The following is a 17,356-nucleotide window of genomic DNA, read 5'->3' as shown; positions in this document are numbered from 1 at the left end:
AGGGAACCGTTGATTTTCACAAAAAAAAAAAAAAAAAAACGTACAACGTGGCTTAACGCTGTATAAGCAACGTTAATCAGCCTTTAGCAGCGTCAGCCGTTTTTACAGCTCTGACGCTGGTTATCAGAACACATAGGCCCTGGGGTTTTTTTGCAGCTAAAAAAACCTATGCCACTTGGAGCTGCTAAAAGCCTGTGTGTGCATGAGGCCATAGAACAACATGGAGGGGTGTTTTTAACCTGCAAAAAAAAAAAAAAATGTCTGACACTCCTAAAAGCAGCTGCAAAACGCCCTGTGGGCATGGGGCCAAAACCTGCAATAATAGACAAGAGGCAAATACAGCTTTACAAGTTTATTTATATACACAAGATACAGTCCCTATGAATACAAACCGTTTAAAATATAGCCAGTAGGTTATTTTATTTTTTTTTTGGGCTGCATTAAGTTTTAATAGAGGTTGATTAGCAGCTAATATACTGACATTTTCTATTCAAAAAAACAAACACACAAAAAAAAACAAAAAACAAAAAGGGAATGTAGTGTTAACAAAATCAGATCACAATTGTCCTGTATAAATGGCAATCTAATATAAATAAATACGTGTATTTTTAAAACAGAAAAGAAAGCTTTGGAGGTAACCACCTTTTTCCCCTCATATCATGATCATATATACATAAGAAAAACATTCCTAATATTCAGATTAAATGTAAGAAAGTATTCCTTTCTTACATTTTTTGAAACAAACTGTCAGCATTTCAAAACGTATTTTCTAGCTTTAGAGATGATTTGTGTAAAACAGTAATAAAAAGATTAACAAGCTGGCTGACAGCAGTCACCAAAGATGACCCATTTCATTGTAGATATGTAGTGCTTGAAAACAAACCTTGTCCAGTGCAGCAGCAGAGCTTTAAGGAACCTTCTGGGACACCTGAAATGTGGCTTGTGCTTTTGCTGCCTGTGCACAATAATACACAAAAGTGTCTCTTGTTCCCTATTTCTGCTTAAAAGCTAACAAAGTCAGGTTTGTGTTTAAAGACTAACATTCATCAGTGTGGGGTGGCAAATTCACACAGCATTCAATATAGTAGTTCAAAAACAATTTTAAAGAAAAAAAGGCAAGATGTGCTTCAATATTAACAGAAAAGACTAAACAAAATATAGGCCAACTAGACGCCAGTCGCTAACATAAGGACGGTCACGGAGGTCCATTATATCTGAATAGTTCAAGTGCAATACAAGGTTTGTAATGAACACTGTATACATGTCTGAGACCCTAAGCCTCTCTTTCCCTATTGAGAGTGGGACAGACCACAATACTATAAAGAGAAGTCATAAGCAAGGATGAAAGCATAGAAAATCCCATATGTATATTCTCAGCATCAACCTAAGTATATGGTTAACATATCTACTGTGTGGCCTAGGCACATTTAACCAGGACCCAGTAGCTTCATTACTTCACACACAAAAGCGCTGAACTAGTTCCTAATGAAGTGGAAGCCATATCATTTTAAATGCCACATAAGTAACAAAATGTTACCTTTCATAGTCTGCTGCATTTAGGAGTTAATAACCATCATGTACTGCCCCACAGCTACCAGTCACATGCAGACCTGCACTGGAAAGTTATATTTGCAAGATTTAACTACAAATTTAATTGGCGACAGTGGAGTAACCAAAGTTCTTAAAGCTAAGCTCCAGGGAATCTGAAAATGACACTATTAAAACAGATACATATATTAACTGTTAAACATTCCAATGGATTTAGCATTCAGTTTAGCCAGTCTTGTGATTCACATATTTTAGTTAACAGGCGTTACCAAGAAAATCATTTTCCTATGCCCTACTTCAGCCACACAACCTATGGGCAGATGCTATGCAACAATGGAAGCTACAATTCTGAATTCGTAAATAATGTAAATTACTCTGGCTATATGGCAGAAAGTTTGTAAATCACTAACCTGACTGCACTAAAATTCAAACCCTTTGTCATGTAAAATTGTTAACGTATGTGAATATATACTGTGTTTTTTTCTGGCTGGAGCTTCAATTTAAGAAAAAGGATTTAAAAAAAAAAAAAAAAAAGTCGTCATTGTTCTCAGACTGTAAAGCCTCATCTCACGTTGACACCTTAAGTAAAACCTAAAAAAACGGCTCTGTAAGAATATATGGATCGCGTTACACATTGACAAAACACATGAATATTGGGAGAAGACAAGTTTCCCTGTGCACACATACACACAAAAGTTCTGACTGACACCTGAAGAGCACGATAGAACATTTTATACTTTATATAACATTTTTACAAAAGCCAACGTCCATAATTTGCAAGCTGCTGAGAAGTGCTGCAGTGAAGAAGTACCATACTGGATCAGAAAGTCTTAAAGCAGCTTTTGTCATTTATTGCAGGAGAAGGCCTTGTCAGCATTCAGATAAGATGGGTTGTCGAACGACTGAACGTATGATACTTTCGTTCAAATAAGTTTACCAAAGAAGGGGATTGGACATTCTGAAAGCAAGAAAAGAAAAAAAAGGTTAAAGAAAACATTTTGTAAAGAAGTTAAAAGCACATGCAAGGGACGGACTCATTAAAGTTGCACAGAATTAGGCAGACCACTACAGAGCCTCATCTGCTTCTGTATAGATTTTTTTTTTTTTTTCTACAGCTTTGGGTAGAATATGGAGATAATAAAAAGAATGTATGAGACATTTGCTCCACTTTGACATCACCGAGACAGGAAGCACAGGCAAATCTCCTCAAATGGCAAAGCATTAATCTTATGGAACAATTTTTAGGCGTAAAAGGTACTGCCACTGGCTAAATTCTGCCAAAACAACTTTACTGCAGCGCCCACCAATCACAAACAAGCTTCGAGGCTTCATTCACACCTGAGCAGAGTGATTTTCAGGCATTTTTGAGAGTATTGCAAGCATATAACAAGCACTTTACATGTGTATTCAAGTTTCAGGTGTTTTTGTTTTAGCCAGTGGAAAGCACTAGGTGAAGGGAGGGGGGAGAGGTGCTAGAAAACGCACATCAAAACTCTTGTAAAATGCTCATGTTGCGCATTTGTAGGCTTTCCCATTGAAGTCTATGGGGTGGAAAACACTCAAATCTGCCTTAAAAAAAAGCCCATTAATTTTTTTGGAGCGACAGCCATTTAGCTACAGGCGACAAAATGTTTGGATGTGAAAAGGGGCCATTGAAATGAATAGAATTTGGTTTGTTGAAAGTCTTGGAGCTTTGAGCTACAAACACGCTCAGGTGTAAATGGGCCTAAACCATTTACTGTAGTGGGCATCAAACAGCAAAACAAAGACAGACATTCTAGGAAGGAATCCCTGGCAAATGGAGGAAAACCCCAATTTGTGCAACTGGTGACTATAACAAATGTTCTTTCTTTCCAAGTTTTATTTTTGACAATGACACTAAATGTTAAACACTGTATGCTTTATGCATATAAATTAGAATTTGTGCTAAAATAGATTTCACACAAATGAAACTAAGGGATAATATACATTTACAGCTTGGCTTGTTTACAAGAACTTTTACACAGCTCACCTTCTGCTCTGTAACACAACAGAAGAGGCTCTGAGCTGCGTCAGGTCAGACCTCTTTAACCCATAATGGCCAAAAAGATGGAAACAGAAGCTGCAGTTAAACTGGAAATTTATGGACTTCAAATATTTAAATGTAATTCATAGATCAAGGAGTAACTTAAAGAAAATATTAGAATGGTGTTAGGAGGTGGCTTTCATAAAATAAAAATAAAAAAAAATTGATTTGTTTCAGATTTAGCAGTGCTATAAAAAACACAATGTTGGTGTCAAACACAGCTGTGGGGCAGTAGCTATGTTGCTGGAAAATAAATGATGGGTATTTAAACCTATCATTTAACATTTTAGCAAACGTACAGTTAAAACAAATCAAATTCCTTGGAAAGAAAGATTAAAAAGACAAGTATTGATGTAAGCACCCTTTAAAACACCAGTGTGAAAAAATATCTAGTGCCAGGCAGTGTGACCGATGGTGGAAGTGGCAGTTTATAAAACAAAATTTAGGAGCTCACAGGGGATTGTGGTTCACCTCGATGTCTCCTTTCGGATGAAAACAGATGTCTTGCCACCTGAAGTGTTAAGAACCTGCTTGCTCTGTCCTGTACATTCAGATGTAACAATATGTGGTATAGTATGTGTTTCACCCAACTGGCCGGAGCAGTATAGCTGTGGGGAAGACTGACTTGTTTCCCCTTTCAAAGAAGGAGGCATAGGACTGTTAGGGGAACCCGGGCAAAGAAATGAATGGGATCTGGGACTTTGCGAGATCCCATCAAGGGAATTAGATCGTTGCACGCTACTGTGTTTGGCAGGTCCATTTAGGTTGAAAGTAGAGGAAGAACGGGTAATCTACAGATAGGAATGATTTGCAGAAGGGAAAAAAAAAAAGATGAAACTGTAGTAACCAAACGTAAATTTTAACCTACACAATTAAATAAAAAAACATATATATTTGTATCAGCTAGAATAATTTTATATAGTCCAAATAAATCTTAAATACATTGGTTCTGGTAAAATTTAACAAATGCACCTTTTCATTAAACATTTTTGCCTACATTTGGATTTATATGCATTAGCTGCCCCTGTTTAAGATTGTAATCTTACATTCCACAAAAGAGATTGAGATTTCAGTACATTGCCAGAAAGTCAAAATCTTAAACACGGATTTGATCATCAACCACCCATGCCAAATGTTTCCTCTACAGCAAATCTGCATCCACACATTAACATGGGTCAGTTACAATCAAGAGAATGGCCTCTGCAAAATCTTTGGGTCATGTATTTACATGACCCCCATCACCGAAGTGAAGATTTTTTGTTATTCTACTGTATGTATGCACAATCGTTTTTCAAATTTTATATATTAAAGAAAGGTGGAAGTGGTCGTTTCCCAAGATACTAAAAATGATTTGGAAGATCAAAAAGGTCACAGAACCAGACACCTTAAAAACAAAAAAATCTATTAGCAAAGGAAAAAAAAAAAAAGTATACCAGTTACACTGTATAGGCGACATCCTATTACCTTATAGGACTATAATCGTAAAAGTGTTGTGTGTGTATATGTATATATACACACACATAATATATTATATATATATATATATATATATATATATATATATATATATATATATATATATATATATATATATATGCCAGTTTAAAGATTACTGCTAAACCAGTTTTAAGAACACCTGGCAGCTATGAACATTCACATGAGAATAGTTGTGAATTGTAAAAAATTGAGATGCCCTTACTGCTAAAGAAGTAGTACTTGGCATGCGACTACTTGCAAATCCCTCAGTGCTTGGACCAGGACTCCTGCCATTTGGAGTATTATGTACCATCAGCGCCCTCTGCAGGGCTCTCTTGGGAGTCTTCGAGAATGAAAATGCTCTTGTGACCTATAAAAAGGCAATAAATAACAGTCATTTGATATAGTTATCTGAGCTAGCAGAAACATAATGAGCAAACATCAAAAGGTCTATTAATCACAAAAATATATTCATCGGCGTCAGTGTACACAGTATATTAGATGGAATACAAATGCTGGTAAGCAAGTAACATAGCATATGAACTTACTTTCTTGGAAGTTTTCTTTATAGCTCTCGACGCTCGACTTAATGTACTATCCACATCTTTTGTGTTCACTTCTAATGAATCAGGATCAGTAGTATAAATCAAATTTTCCTATAAAAAGAAAAAAAAAAAAAAGGACATGCAAATACAGAATTTTGTTCTTTTTTAAATTGAAAAAAGAAATTGCAGAAACAAGTCAATTTTGAAAACCCCAAACCTAAAATAAGTTTGGTGAACAAAAATAACTGTAAAATAAAAGTGCATAAACCTATGCTGCCATCTAGTGAGAAATCACAGAAATTCTTGTCCAAGGGAAATCATCAAGAAAAGCAAGCAGTAAAATGAGTGAATACACAAACACAAAATGTCTGTGCATGCAGAATACTGTTGTCGGCATGTCATTCACTAATCAGGTCATACAGACTTCCCAGACCATACACAGCTAAATTTACCAAGTTATAACAGGTTTTTCATTCTATTAAAAGAAAAAAAAAAAAAAAAAGGTAGTTTTTTTTCCACCAACGTGACTTTAGTTTTTCTATTATCAGGTGTCACAGCTCACAATGATAATCATAGTAAACTAATAGAGCTTAGTAAACTGAATATTCAGTGTAAGTATTTTATAAACTTCCCACCTAATTATAAACTAATATTTCTTGTATCAATGTGTATTTGATATACACTTAATATCATAAACTTGGAGATTCACAATTTGTTTTATTGATAGTACAGCAGACTATTTGGAAAGGCAGTTTGCCCTGTCTCGCATCTTCACGTTTCCCATGACGCATTCAGAACTGTTTCGTAAAGAAATATACCACTGTCAAAGGAAACTTCTGTTTCAATTGGAAATGTATATTAAAATGTAATAAATCACTTTATAGTGCAATAAAAGGGATAACAGTGGTAGAGACTGCTCTCAAAGCTAAAGAGCAACTGCTAATTGGCTTACTTCTTAAAAACAGATCGCGAACAAGGAGGTAAGCAAAACGGATACATATTTGATTTAGGAAAGAAGTTATTCTCTATAAACTAAAGCCATAGGCACTATATTTTAAACATATTTCTTTAAAACCATTTTATTCCAAAGCGATAGAATTTCTGGGTAAGGATTCATTTAATAACATCTGGTACATTTAAATTCAAGAGCTCCAAATGTAGCACTATGTACGGGGCACATAAATGTCCACGGTCTCCACAGAAACACTGCTCTGCAAATTATCAGAAGGGGCACAAAAACAAACACATGGGGGGGTGGACAAAGCTGCATATTTATAACAGTCTGGAGCTAGTTGGAAGCACTTTAAAGACAGTCACATTGATCTAGCAGTAGGAGAAAACTTACAGCATCTGCTTTACAAATGGTGTTGGCTATGTGCCGGCACAACATCTTTAGCCAATCTACCTTCAGAGGTTCTTCTGCTGTCAGCTGAAAACTAAATAACTGGTTTGCCTGTTCCGTGGGAGGTCGCACAACCAATGCAAATGCATTATGACAGTCTGAAAATTAGAAAAGGAAATTTGTTTATTATAGCAGTAAAAAAAAAAAAAAAAAAAAATATTGCCCATCTTGGTACTCCATAGTATGGTTATAGATCAAGTTTGAGATAATGTAAGCAGCAATACATCCAGTCAGAATCATCAAACCTGACATCACACTAGCGATAATAGGGTCAATGTAACCGTATACAAGCATGACTGAGTATGGTCTGCACATTTATACAAAACACAATACAATGGCATGTAATTACATAGTTACAAAGCTAGCTTTAGTTTGAACCTATATAACATTCCTATGTTAGTCAACAAGCAGGTCAGTTTCATTCACATTCTAGTCACAGGAAGTCAAACATCAGGTTAAAAGTTATTTTAAAGTGAAGCTTCACCCGAAAGTGGAAGTTCCGCCTTTCTTTCTAACCCCCCCCCCCTTCCTCCTCCACATATAGCACATCATTTTTTTTTGAGGAGAGTGGGTACTTTGTTTTGACACGTAAACCGCACCCCCCCACTTCCGGTCGGATTGCTGCGGCGATCTGAGATTACATCAGCACCCCCCCCCCGCCCCCCCAGCCTTCTGGGTTACATCACAGGTTCCAGAAAGCAACGGAACCATTCATATGAGCATTCGGCTGTGAAGCCTCAATGAATTACAGCCAACTGCCCACAGTTAGTAGGCTGGTGACAGAGTGGTGACTAAACTGGCAGGATGAGCACAGCCATGGGTGCTGGGAGGGGGAGTGTGTATTTACTCAGCAGCTAGTTTTGCTGAAGAACACAAGTTGGAACTTGGGCAGATATGAATGAATGCAGTTTTATATTCAATAATAAATTATTGAAATGTACTATTTTTTTTTACTGCAAATAGTGTAACCACCTGAATTTGACTTGGTTTAGCCTTTTACAGTCATTGCACAAAGAACTCAGACTTTAGAAAGCAGGAAGCAGAATGACAAATTTGAGCTTGTCAGCATACTGCTTCTCTTTTCACTGTTCAATCACAGGCTGGGACAAGACTTAAGTGTTCTTGAAATGCAGCAGAAAAAATGGGATTTTTCACTTACCGTAAAATCCATTTCTCTGATGTTCATTGACGGACACAGCTCCTGTCATTCTTGACCATTGGGTTATGCTGCCCCCTACAGGAGTAGGACACTAGCCAGAAAAAAAAAAAAAAAACTTCTGGCAACACCAATGGACAGTCCTAGGGGGGTATACGCTTAATTCCTGCTACAGCTTCCTGCTATTGTTTTGTTACAAGAAGTGTCAGGAGAATTATATAACTCCACAGAAGGGTGGGTTCTGTGTCCAGCAATGAACATCAGAGAAATTGATTTTACAGCAAGTCAAAAAAATCACATTTTCTCTTTCATTTATTGTTCATTGACAGACACAGCTCCTGTCATTCTTGACCATTGGGACGTCCCAAAGCAGTGTTAAACATGAGGGGTGGGGAACAGCAAACAATTCCCAAGGCTAAACAGTAGCCAACCAGGCAACAGGGGCTCAACCAAAACAACTGGAGCCCAGCTGAAAAAAACAATACACCCTCAAACAGGATCAGGTCCTCTTAACAGCAGCCTGCAAAACCTTGCGGCCAAAGGAAGCATCCGCAGATGCCAACACATCAACTTAGATATTGTAAATGTTTGCACCAGGTAGCAGTCTTGCAAACCTACATCAGCGAATCTCATGACTGAAAGCCAAGGAGGCGCTAAGCGCCCTGGTAGAGTGCACCTTGACAGGGAAAGGAGGAACCTGACCCCTGATGGAAAAGGCCTGAACCACCATCTGTCTGATCCATCTGGAAATGGTCGCAGACAACCCTTTGCGAGGTCCATTGGTGAGAGCCCATAGAGAGTCTGACTTCCTGAAAGACTCCGTAGTTGCCAGATACACCCCAATTGCCCGGACCACATCCAATTCTAATTCTAAGGTATTTCATAGTGAGCTAGGATGCGATGCATCCTAGCTCATTATGCATTTGTCCTTCAGGGTTTTTTTTTGTTTTTTTTGTGACGATACAACCGCTTTAAGGACAAAAAACGAATCTGATTTGCAAATAGACTCAGTCGCCGCCAAGTACACCCCGATGGCCCGAACCACATCCAGGGAATGCAAAGCAAGCTCTTTTGGATGTTTAGGCTTAGGACACAACAAAGGCAACACAATGTCTTCAAGTGGAAATCTGGGACGACCTTTGGAAGGAACGACTGACAGGGACGGAGAACCACGTTTTCCCTGTGAACCACCAATTAAGGTGACCAACAGGACTAGGCAACCAGTTCTGAAACCCTGCATGCAGGAGTAATAGCCACTAACAAAGCCACCTTCTGTGAGAGTAAGCAGAGGAATCTTACAAATTTTCAAATGGCGGTTTTTGAAGAACCGACAGCACCAGATTAAGATCCCACAGAGGTACCGGAGACCTTACTGGAGGAGCCAAATGGCAAACCCCCTGCACGAAGAGGGGCACGGAGTAATTAGTTACTAGCGGGTGTTGGAAAAAAATGACCAAGGCTGAAATCTGGCCCTTGATGGTGCCCAGAGCCAAACACTGATCTACACCACTTTGTAGGAACTCCAGCAGACGTGATACCGAAAAAGAACAGGGGAAAACAGACTCACACGAAGTAATGTACGCCTTCCAAACTCGATGGTAAATCTTCCGAGAAGTAGATTTTCTAGCTCTTAACTGAGTAGGAATTACCGAATCAGACAACCCTCTGTCCTTCAGCACCTGGCCTTCAATAGCCAGGTTGTTAAAGCCAGCGACTGTAAAGCAGGATGTAAGATCGGTCCTTGAGCCAAAAGCTCTTCCCTGAGAGAGAGCAGCCAAGGAGCATCTTCGACCAGTCTTACCAGGCCTAAGTACTAGGACCGTCTAGGCTAGTCCTGGGCCACCAGAATAACTGGAATCCATTCTGCCTCGATTCTGCGCAGAAGTCTTGGCAGAAGCTGTAAAGAAGGAAAAGCATATACGAGAAGATACTGGAGCCAATGGAGCCACCAGAGCGTCTGCCAGAGGATCTTGAGACCTTGCAACAATCCTCTGAACCTACCGGTTGAGGCGAGAAGCAAGTAAGTCCACATCGGGAGTCCCCCAATGGAAACACAGTTGTTGAATCACCTCCGGGTGAAGAGACCATTCGCCTGGACTCAGAGCCTGCCGCTTCTTTGGCCGCAAGGGCACTCTGTGTGCCCCCTTGATGATTGGCATATGCCACAGCCGCGGTGTTGTCCGACTGAATCCTTACCGGACACCCCTTCAGACGATCCGTCCACTGGGACAGGCAAAGCCTAATCGCCCAAATTTCCAGGCTGGATTCCTCCCGAGACCAAACTCCCTGTGCCGATTCCATGCCCAAGACCCCTCCCCACCTGGACAGATTGGCGTCTGTGGAAACCACCGTCCAGTACAGGGGAAGACAACTTTCCCTGCTGGAGGGCTTGGGAACGGAGCCACCACAGCAAGGTTCCCCTTGTACTCCAACCCAACAGGAACAGATTGTCCAGGGACCAAGGCTTCTTGTCCTATTTGGCCAAAATCTCCTTTTGCAGAGGTCTGGTATGAAACTGAGCAAACGGAGCCACCTCGAAAGTGGAGACCATAAAACCCAGCACTTGCATGCAAGTCCTGAGAGATGACCGGCCGTTGGATAACAGGAGCCGATTTGCATGCTTCAACTTCAGCGGTTTTGTTTCTGGAAGAAACCCCCGAGCAAGGGCTGAATCCAGAGTCAGGTCCAGGTAATCCAATCTGTTGGATGGAATCAGAGCCAATTTTTGAAATTCAGCGTCCAGCCGAACTCTTACAGAGTTCCCACAGTGATGTCCAAATCGTTCTGTAGGAGAGACGGGGACTCTGCTCGCAGAAGGAGATCGTCCAAGTACCCCAGTACCACAATCCCCCTCTGCCTGAGCAAGGCAAACACCAGGCCAACACTTTTGGGAACACCCGAGGAGCTGAGGCAAGACCAAAAGGTAACAAATTGATAGTGCTCCACGCCTACGGCAAAGCGAAGAAAACGCTGGTGTGCCCAGCATATATTAGGATATGAAGGCAAGCATCCTTGATATTGATAGAGGCCAGAAAATCCCCTTGATGAAGGGATGCCCCTACCATGCGAATGGACTTCATTCTGAACCCGCACAAAACAGTTCATAGCCTTGAGGTCCAAGATTGGACAGACCTTGCCTTCCTTCCTGGGAACAGTAAATAGATCTGAATAAAACCCCTGAAAACATTCCGGCTCTGGAACTGGTACAATGACTCCTTGTGAGAGCAAATCCTGAACCACCTTGAGAAGGCCCTGTAGCCAATCTGGGGACAGGCGCAGGTGAGAAGGAAAGAACCTTGCCGGAGGCAAGGACCAAAACGTGATCTTGTAACCGGACCAACTTGCGGACCCATTTGTCGTAAATAAAAGAGGGTTCACAGGTCCAGAAAGAAGCAAAGACGTCTCTCCCCACCCCAGGTACAGGTGAGGGTGGCCCTTCAGGCCGAGGAGGACTTGCGTGTGGGCCCAACAGAACCGCTTTTGTTTTACCAACCCAGGGTCTCTTGGAACCTCCCAAGAAAGTACGGGAGGGTTTAGAACCCTTGTCCTGCGACCCCGTGGGGTGAAAGGGCAGCTTGTGGGCCAAGAAGACAGGACCACGTTTGTGGCAAGGCCCCCTGCTTTTTGTGACCTGCAGAAGTTGAGTGCTTATCTCCCGTTAGACCTTTTATGATCTCCTCCATAGAAGCTCAGAACAAACGATCCCCCCACGAAGGGAAGATCCGTCAGCACCTTTTTGGAAGCCTGGTCTGCGGACCAGCATTTCAGCCAAATCATGCAGCGAAGGCTCACCACAATCGCAGTCACCCTGCAGGCTAATGGGGTCATGTCCAGAGAGGCATCACAGATATACCATAGCCCCTGTATCAGCTGGTCTGCCAATTCCGCCAGCTCAGGGGAATATGGACGCCCTTCCAAATCCTGGCGCAAAAGCTTTGCCCATTCTGTTAAGGTCTGAGAGACCAAGGTAGTGGCTAACACTGGCCTCAAATTTGAACCTGCCACAGTGAAAAGATGGCAGACCAGCGATGCAGCCTTCCTGTCTACAGGGTCTTTAAAGGACGGAGCGGCCTCCACTGGTAGCAGAGTGGTCTTATTTAATCCGAAAACCTTCAAATCCACCACAGATGGGACCTGTCAGTTTCTTTAAGAGGGACTCCCCAAAAGGATATCTCTTAGCGAAATGCTTAGGTATTCCAACCATGTGTTTTGGGGAACCCCACTGACTAGCGACAAGCTCGTTGAAAAAGGCGGGAAAGGGGAATACCTTCGTCGCCTTGAAAGGTCTGCAGGTACCAAATTGCACCAGCACGGCCGACGCAGCATTATCTGTGTCCTCCCATTTTTAGAGATTTCCCACACCGATACATTTAGTGCTTCCACAAGCACGTTTTCTTGCACAGATGTAGTGGAAGAGGACTCATCCTCACTTTGAGCACTCAGTGCGTAGACGCAGACCCCATGGGGTGACTCGCGTCTGCTAAATCAACCTCAGAATCTGAGGACGCAGAGGAAGCAGGTAAAGGTGGAGGGAGCTTTTTACCATGTCTCTTGACGAGCCATATCCACTTTTGACACCAGTGACTGCAGGACTGCCATCATGGCCGCCAGTGCGGGCTAGGTCCCAGAGGGCCCCGCAGCCTCAGAGTGGGTCAGATGGTGACACATGCTCTGGGGGCTCTATAGTAACCTGGGGACCACCAACAGTGTTTCCACAAAAAGGCTGTGAAAATCAACCACCGCAGTAATGGCCGCACTACAGGTCCCAGAGCAACAACCAGTGCTGCTATAGCAGGAGGAGGAAGGATATATAGATATATAGCCCCAGGGACTCCCCACCACCGCTTTTATAGGGAGAAAAAAAAGCTCCACGCTGGTGTTCCGTGAAAAAACCCTACCCGTGAAAATTCCCTACCTTTGTCACTTCCTGTGCACCTACGTCATTGAACAGCTGAGCAGCTTACCACTGCGCATGCTCACAGCTGCGGAGGGTAGGGAATTTTCACGGGGTAGTTTTAACGTTACACCGCATCAGCTGTTACCGCGGGTACATTACATCATCTCCACTGCTCCATCCAGCCGAGATCTCCGTGATTTATATTTTCCTAGACCCGCCGCCGCTTTTATATTTTGGAGCCGAGATCAGGGAAGTCAGAGGGGATGGAGCAGCGGAGATGATTTAATGTACCCGTAGCAACAGCTGATGCGGTGTAACGTTAAAAAACCCTACCCCGTGAAAATTCCCTACCCTCCAGAGCTGTTAGTATGCGCAGTGGTAAGCTGCTCAGCTGTTCCATGACGTATGTTCACAGGAAGTGACGAGGGTAGGGAATTTTCGCGAGGTAGGGTTTTTTAAATTTACACACCGGTCAGACAAAGAAAACGGATGTATCGCCGCTAGATGCCCGCCGCCGAGCACCGCTCCTATAGGCTACAAGAAAATGGCCACCCATAGACGTTAATGGGATCTACTAAAAACATGGCCGCCGGGCTACAGAAATATGGTCGCCGAGCTCCCATGCAGTCAGATATGGGAAAATGGAGGTGCTACGCTGCAAGCACGCGACTCCCTGGACCCCAGGGATCCATCAGGTATCTCATCCAGCAAGGAGGGCCTAGCCAGGGACCCCCCTCCAGGGCATTATGGCACTAGTAAACAGCAAATAGAGCCGCTGCAGCGCATTCCCACCCCCTCCAGCCACCGCTCTCACACACCCCATACCCATCAGCACAGCCAGGGGGGCTGGGGTAGTTAGAGCAGGTGACCACTATTGAAGAGGGGGTTTTATCAGGGTAGAAAGGGCACATGAGGGGCCGACCAAATCGGGGAGGGGCAGCGTCTACCACAATTTTCCCGACCATACCTTCGGAACTGTGCGGGCAGATCACCTCCCAATCTTGATGCAGCAGGCCAGAGGAACACTGCGACTGAGGCCGCAACCCGGTCCTGTGCATCCTCGCGCAGTGTTTCATTTACAGGCTAGCCCCTATGCACTGCGGTCTGCACGCGCCCACTGGCCAGACTGAGGAGATCATAAGGATCTAAGATATCCAGTGCGTCACCCAGTCCAGCAGTTGATTGTAGTTCTCACTGGAACAAACTGATTGATTGCAGAAAGAAAACCGCAAAGGGAAAAAAGTTTAAAAAGGAAAAAAATGCTAGGACCAAAGATCCTAGCAAGGATTAGGTCCTTACTCCCGACTAGGAAGAAAAAGAAACAGATCTTCTAGCAGGAAGTGGGAGTATGTCCCCTAGGACTGCCCTAGAGGCATAGTTTTTTCCCACATAGTATCCTCCTCCTGTAGGGGGCAGCATAACCCAACGGTCACTGAAGATATGAAGCTGTGTCCGTCAATGTACGAAAGAGAAATATAGATTACAGGGTCATTAAGTAGTGGATGTGTATGGATTATTTTTGGAGAATAAGGCTATAGTGTAGTGACAAAAAGACTTACTTTTTGTCGATGCAGGGCAAAGTGCCCGCTTTTTACAAGACAGACTGAAATGTACATATTACTTCAGAGATGCCTATCTAGATCTATGTATCACATTAACATGAAGTTTGCTCTAAAAAGGTAGCTATGTTATTATGAGGCGAATATTCACATTAGCCTCAGTTTAGGTTGCCCCGGTTTGGAACCTTTTGTCCAGGTTTACTTTAAATGCAGCTGCCCATGAAGTGTCTCACCAGTAGCAATAGGCAAAGAAAAGGCTTCACTAACCATCAGTTTCCCGAATATCAAGGACTTTCTTTATCTGGGATAGCGGCATCAAGATAATGTGCTTAAGAGATGCAGAAGGTCTGGTATGGCCATGAGGACTCTTAAATGTACCAATGACTTTATGCCTTTTCCTTGCAATCTGAAAACACAGAAAACGTTATATGATACATAGATTAACATAACAGATGAGTTAAAGAATACATTATTGCAAAATACAGTCAGAGCAGACATTCAATGCTTTTAATGAGACGGGTTTTATTGCTGACCTCTGCATCTGAATATCTTCGTAGCCTGGCTGTAATGCCGATTCAATAGTTTCAGTGCTTTCCAGGTACGCGTGGTTACCCATTAAAAGTTGACACTAGGAAGGCAATCATCCCATCCATCAGTTAAAGAAGAAAAAAACAAACAAAAAAAGAAAAAGTTTCTTCCCAGCATGATGGCCCTTTTCAGACCCACCAGCTGACCCATGCCGTTGGGCGATGCAGCAACAACAGTAGATCATTTAGGCACCGTTCACACCTGAGCGATTTTTAGCTTGTAAAATGCTCAGCTCTGAAGCTCCAAAGACGCCCAACAAGCAAAATTCCATTCATTTCAATGGCCCCTGCTCACATATGAGTGATGTTGCCTGAAGCAAAACTATAGCTCAAAAAAGTACATAAGCTTCTTTTTGTCGGATTACAAGCATTTTTGGCCCCATAGACTTCAATTGAAATGCCCGATTTGAGCAGAAAACCGCTTGTAAAAAGGCTCAAATCGCAGCTCTCCACCCCTAACCTCCTGCTTGTAATATACTTCTTAACCGCTTTATAAAAAAAAAAAAAGCTTGTAAAAAGCTGCAAAAAAGCTTAAAAAAAACACGCCTGAAAATCGATACGCTCAGGTGTGCATTGAGCCTCAAGGGCAGTAATAGTGCGCTCTAGGTCTGTCAGAACTAGGAGCGGACCATCGGGCACTGCCCCGAGGGCCCGTCTGTGTTGCCCGCCTTCCATAAATATAGGGATGTCAGCTGTAGTTTTCATACTGCTGTGCGTCTTGTTACATTGTAACAGAGCCCAGCGAGCACAGCTCCCCCCCCTCCACACAAATGGGAGAATCTGGATCGGATCTGCATCCTCCCTCTCTGTCCCTTTGTCAGTCCACACTCCGTGCAGCCTGTGTTCTGCATCTGAAGGGAATATGGGGGCGGGAAGTTTAAATGAGTACAGACAGCTACAGAAGCCACCGTCACTGAGACCGGACTCTCCCCCCCCCCCCCCTTCTGCCCTCTCTTCCAAATTTCTCTCTCTCCCCCTTCTTCCTCTGTTGTCCTCCAGCAGAACCTTTTATTATCTCTAGCCAAAGAGTTTTCCTTTACCAGCCTACACTAGTAGCTTGCCCCATCAGAGCATCAATGCAAACCCACTTAAAGGAGCATGTGGTGCAGTTGCAGTGCTGGCGTATTTATTGCATTTACCCCTATTTTAGCTGCAGTCCCATACACTTCTATTAGGTTGCGTAATTTTACTATGTTTTCTGAAAGCGCAACAAATGTCCTGTATGCTGCATCTTTGGTGTGCTTTCAGAAAACACAGTAAAATTACGCAATCTAATAATAGAAGTCTATGGGACTGCAGATAAAAATGGGGATAAAAAGTAGCAAAACTGTGTATACGTCAGCACTGCGACAAACTCCAGCATACCGGTGTGAACCCGAAGGCATTTTCACACTTACAACAGGCAATGCCACTCCACTAAAAAGTCATCTATGCTCCGGTCACTTTTCAGGGGCATTTGACAGGCAGTGACAAGGTGATTGCGTAGCCTCACTGCATGTTTTAGCCTGGGTTCACACTAATGCGATTGCAGACATCAAATGTGATTCACATCACATTCTCGTGCATATAACATGCGAGGTCTGTGCAACGCGAATTCAGCCATACATTTTGTATGGTTGAAATCGCATTGCATTTACACCAAAATGGAATTGGATCACATGGATGTTCAGACCCATGCGACCCGATTCAATCCAATTCCACAATTCGCATTGCATTCTGCAAACTGATTTGGGGGTGTCATTAACCTTATATTGACACCTGCAGCAGTTTGCAGAGAGCAATGTGAACTGCCTGCAATTCAGATGTGATGTGGGAATGCGCACAGGAATCGCTGTGGTTCCTGCATCGCACCAGTGTAAACTGAGTCTAAACCTCTTAAATGCCAATCCCTGCAGGTAATGAGATGGTCAACTTTGAACTCCACCCTATTTTCTCAACTCTTCCTAGGATAGGTTCACACTTGTGCGATGCAAGAAACACAGCAAGTCCTGTTTTTCCCGCATCGCATTCACACAGCATCCATGTGATCTGCGGTGGTGTCAATGTCGTGTCAATGTTCTCTGAACGACACCCTGAAACAGATTGTTAAACAGATTGCAAAACACAGTGCAATTGTCGGAA

General features: G+C 42.7%; 1 protein-coding gene across 2 annotated transcripts in view; it reads right to left on the bottom strand.

The window, feature by feature from the left end:
- Positions 1-2,254: 2,254 nt before the first annotated feature.
- The window catches only part of ECT2 (epithelial cell transforming 2), a 181,031-nt gene continuing 165,929 nt past the window's right edge, over positions 2,255-17,356 (bottom strand). For both annotated transcript variants that reach the window (XM_082252570.1, XM_082252571.1), the window contains 5 exons: positions 14,916-15,054; positions 6,980-7,134; positions 5,638-5,745; positions 5,313-5,459; positions 2,255-2,506 (listed from right to left, as the gene is read on the bottom strand). In XM_082252570.1, coding sequence (XP_082108696.1) covers positions 2,426-2,506; positions 5,313-5,459; positions 5,638-5,745; positions 6,980-7,134; positions 14,916-15,054 — 630 coding nt within the window. In that variant the 3' untranslated portion in view covers positions 2,255-2,425. The remainder of the gene's footprint in view (positions 2,507-5,312; positions 5,460-5,637; positions 5,746-6,979; positions 7,135-14,915; positions 15,055-17,356) is intronic.

The sequence above is a fragment of the Pelophylax lessonae genome (assembly GCF_965119305.1).
Source record: "Pelophylax lessonae genome assembly, chromosome: 3".
NCBI lineage: Eukaryota > Metazoa > Chordata > Amphibia > Anura > Ranidae > Pelophylax > Pelophylax lessonae.
The sequence above is the reverse complement of the archived record's forward strand: the minus strand, read 5'-3'. Positions and strand labels throughout refer to the sequence as shown.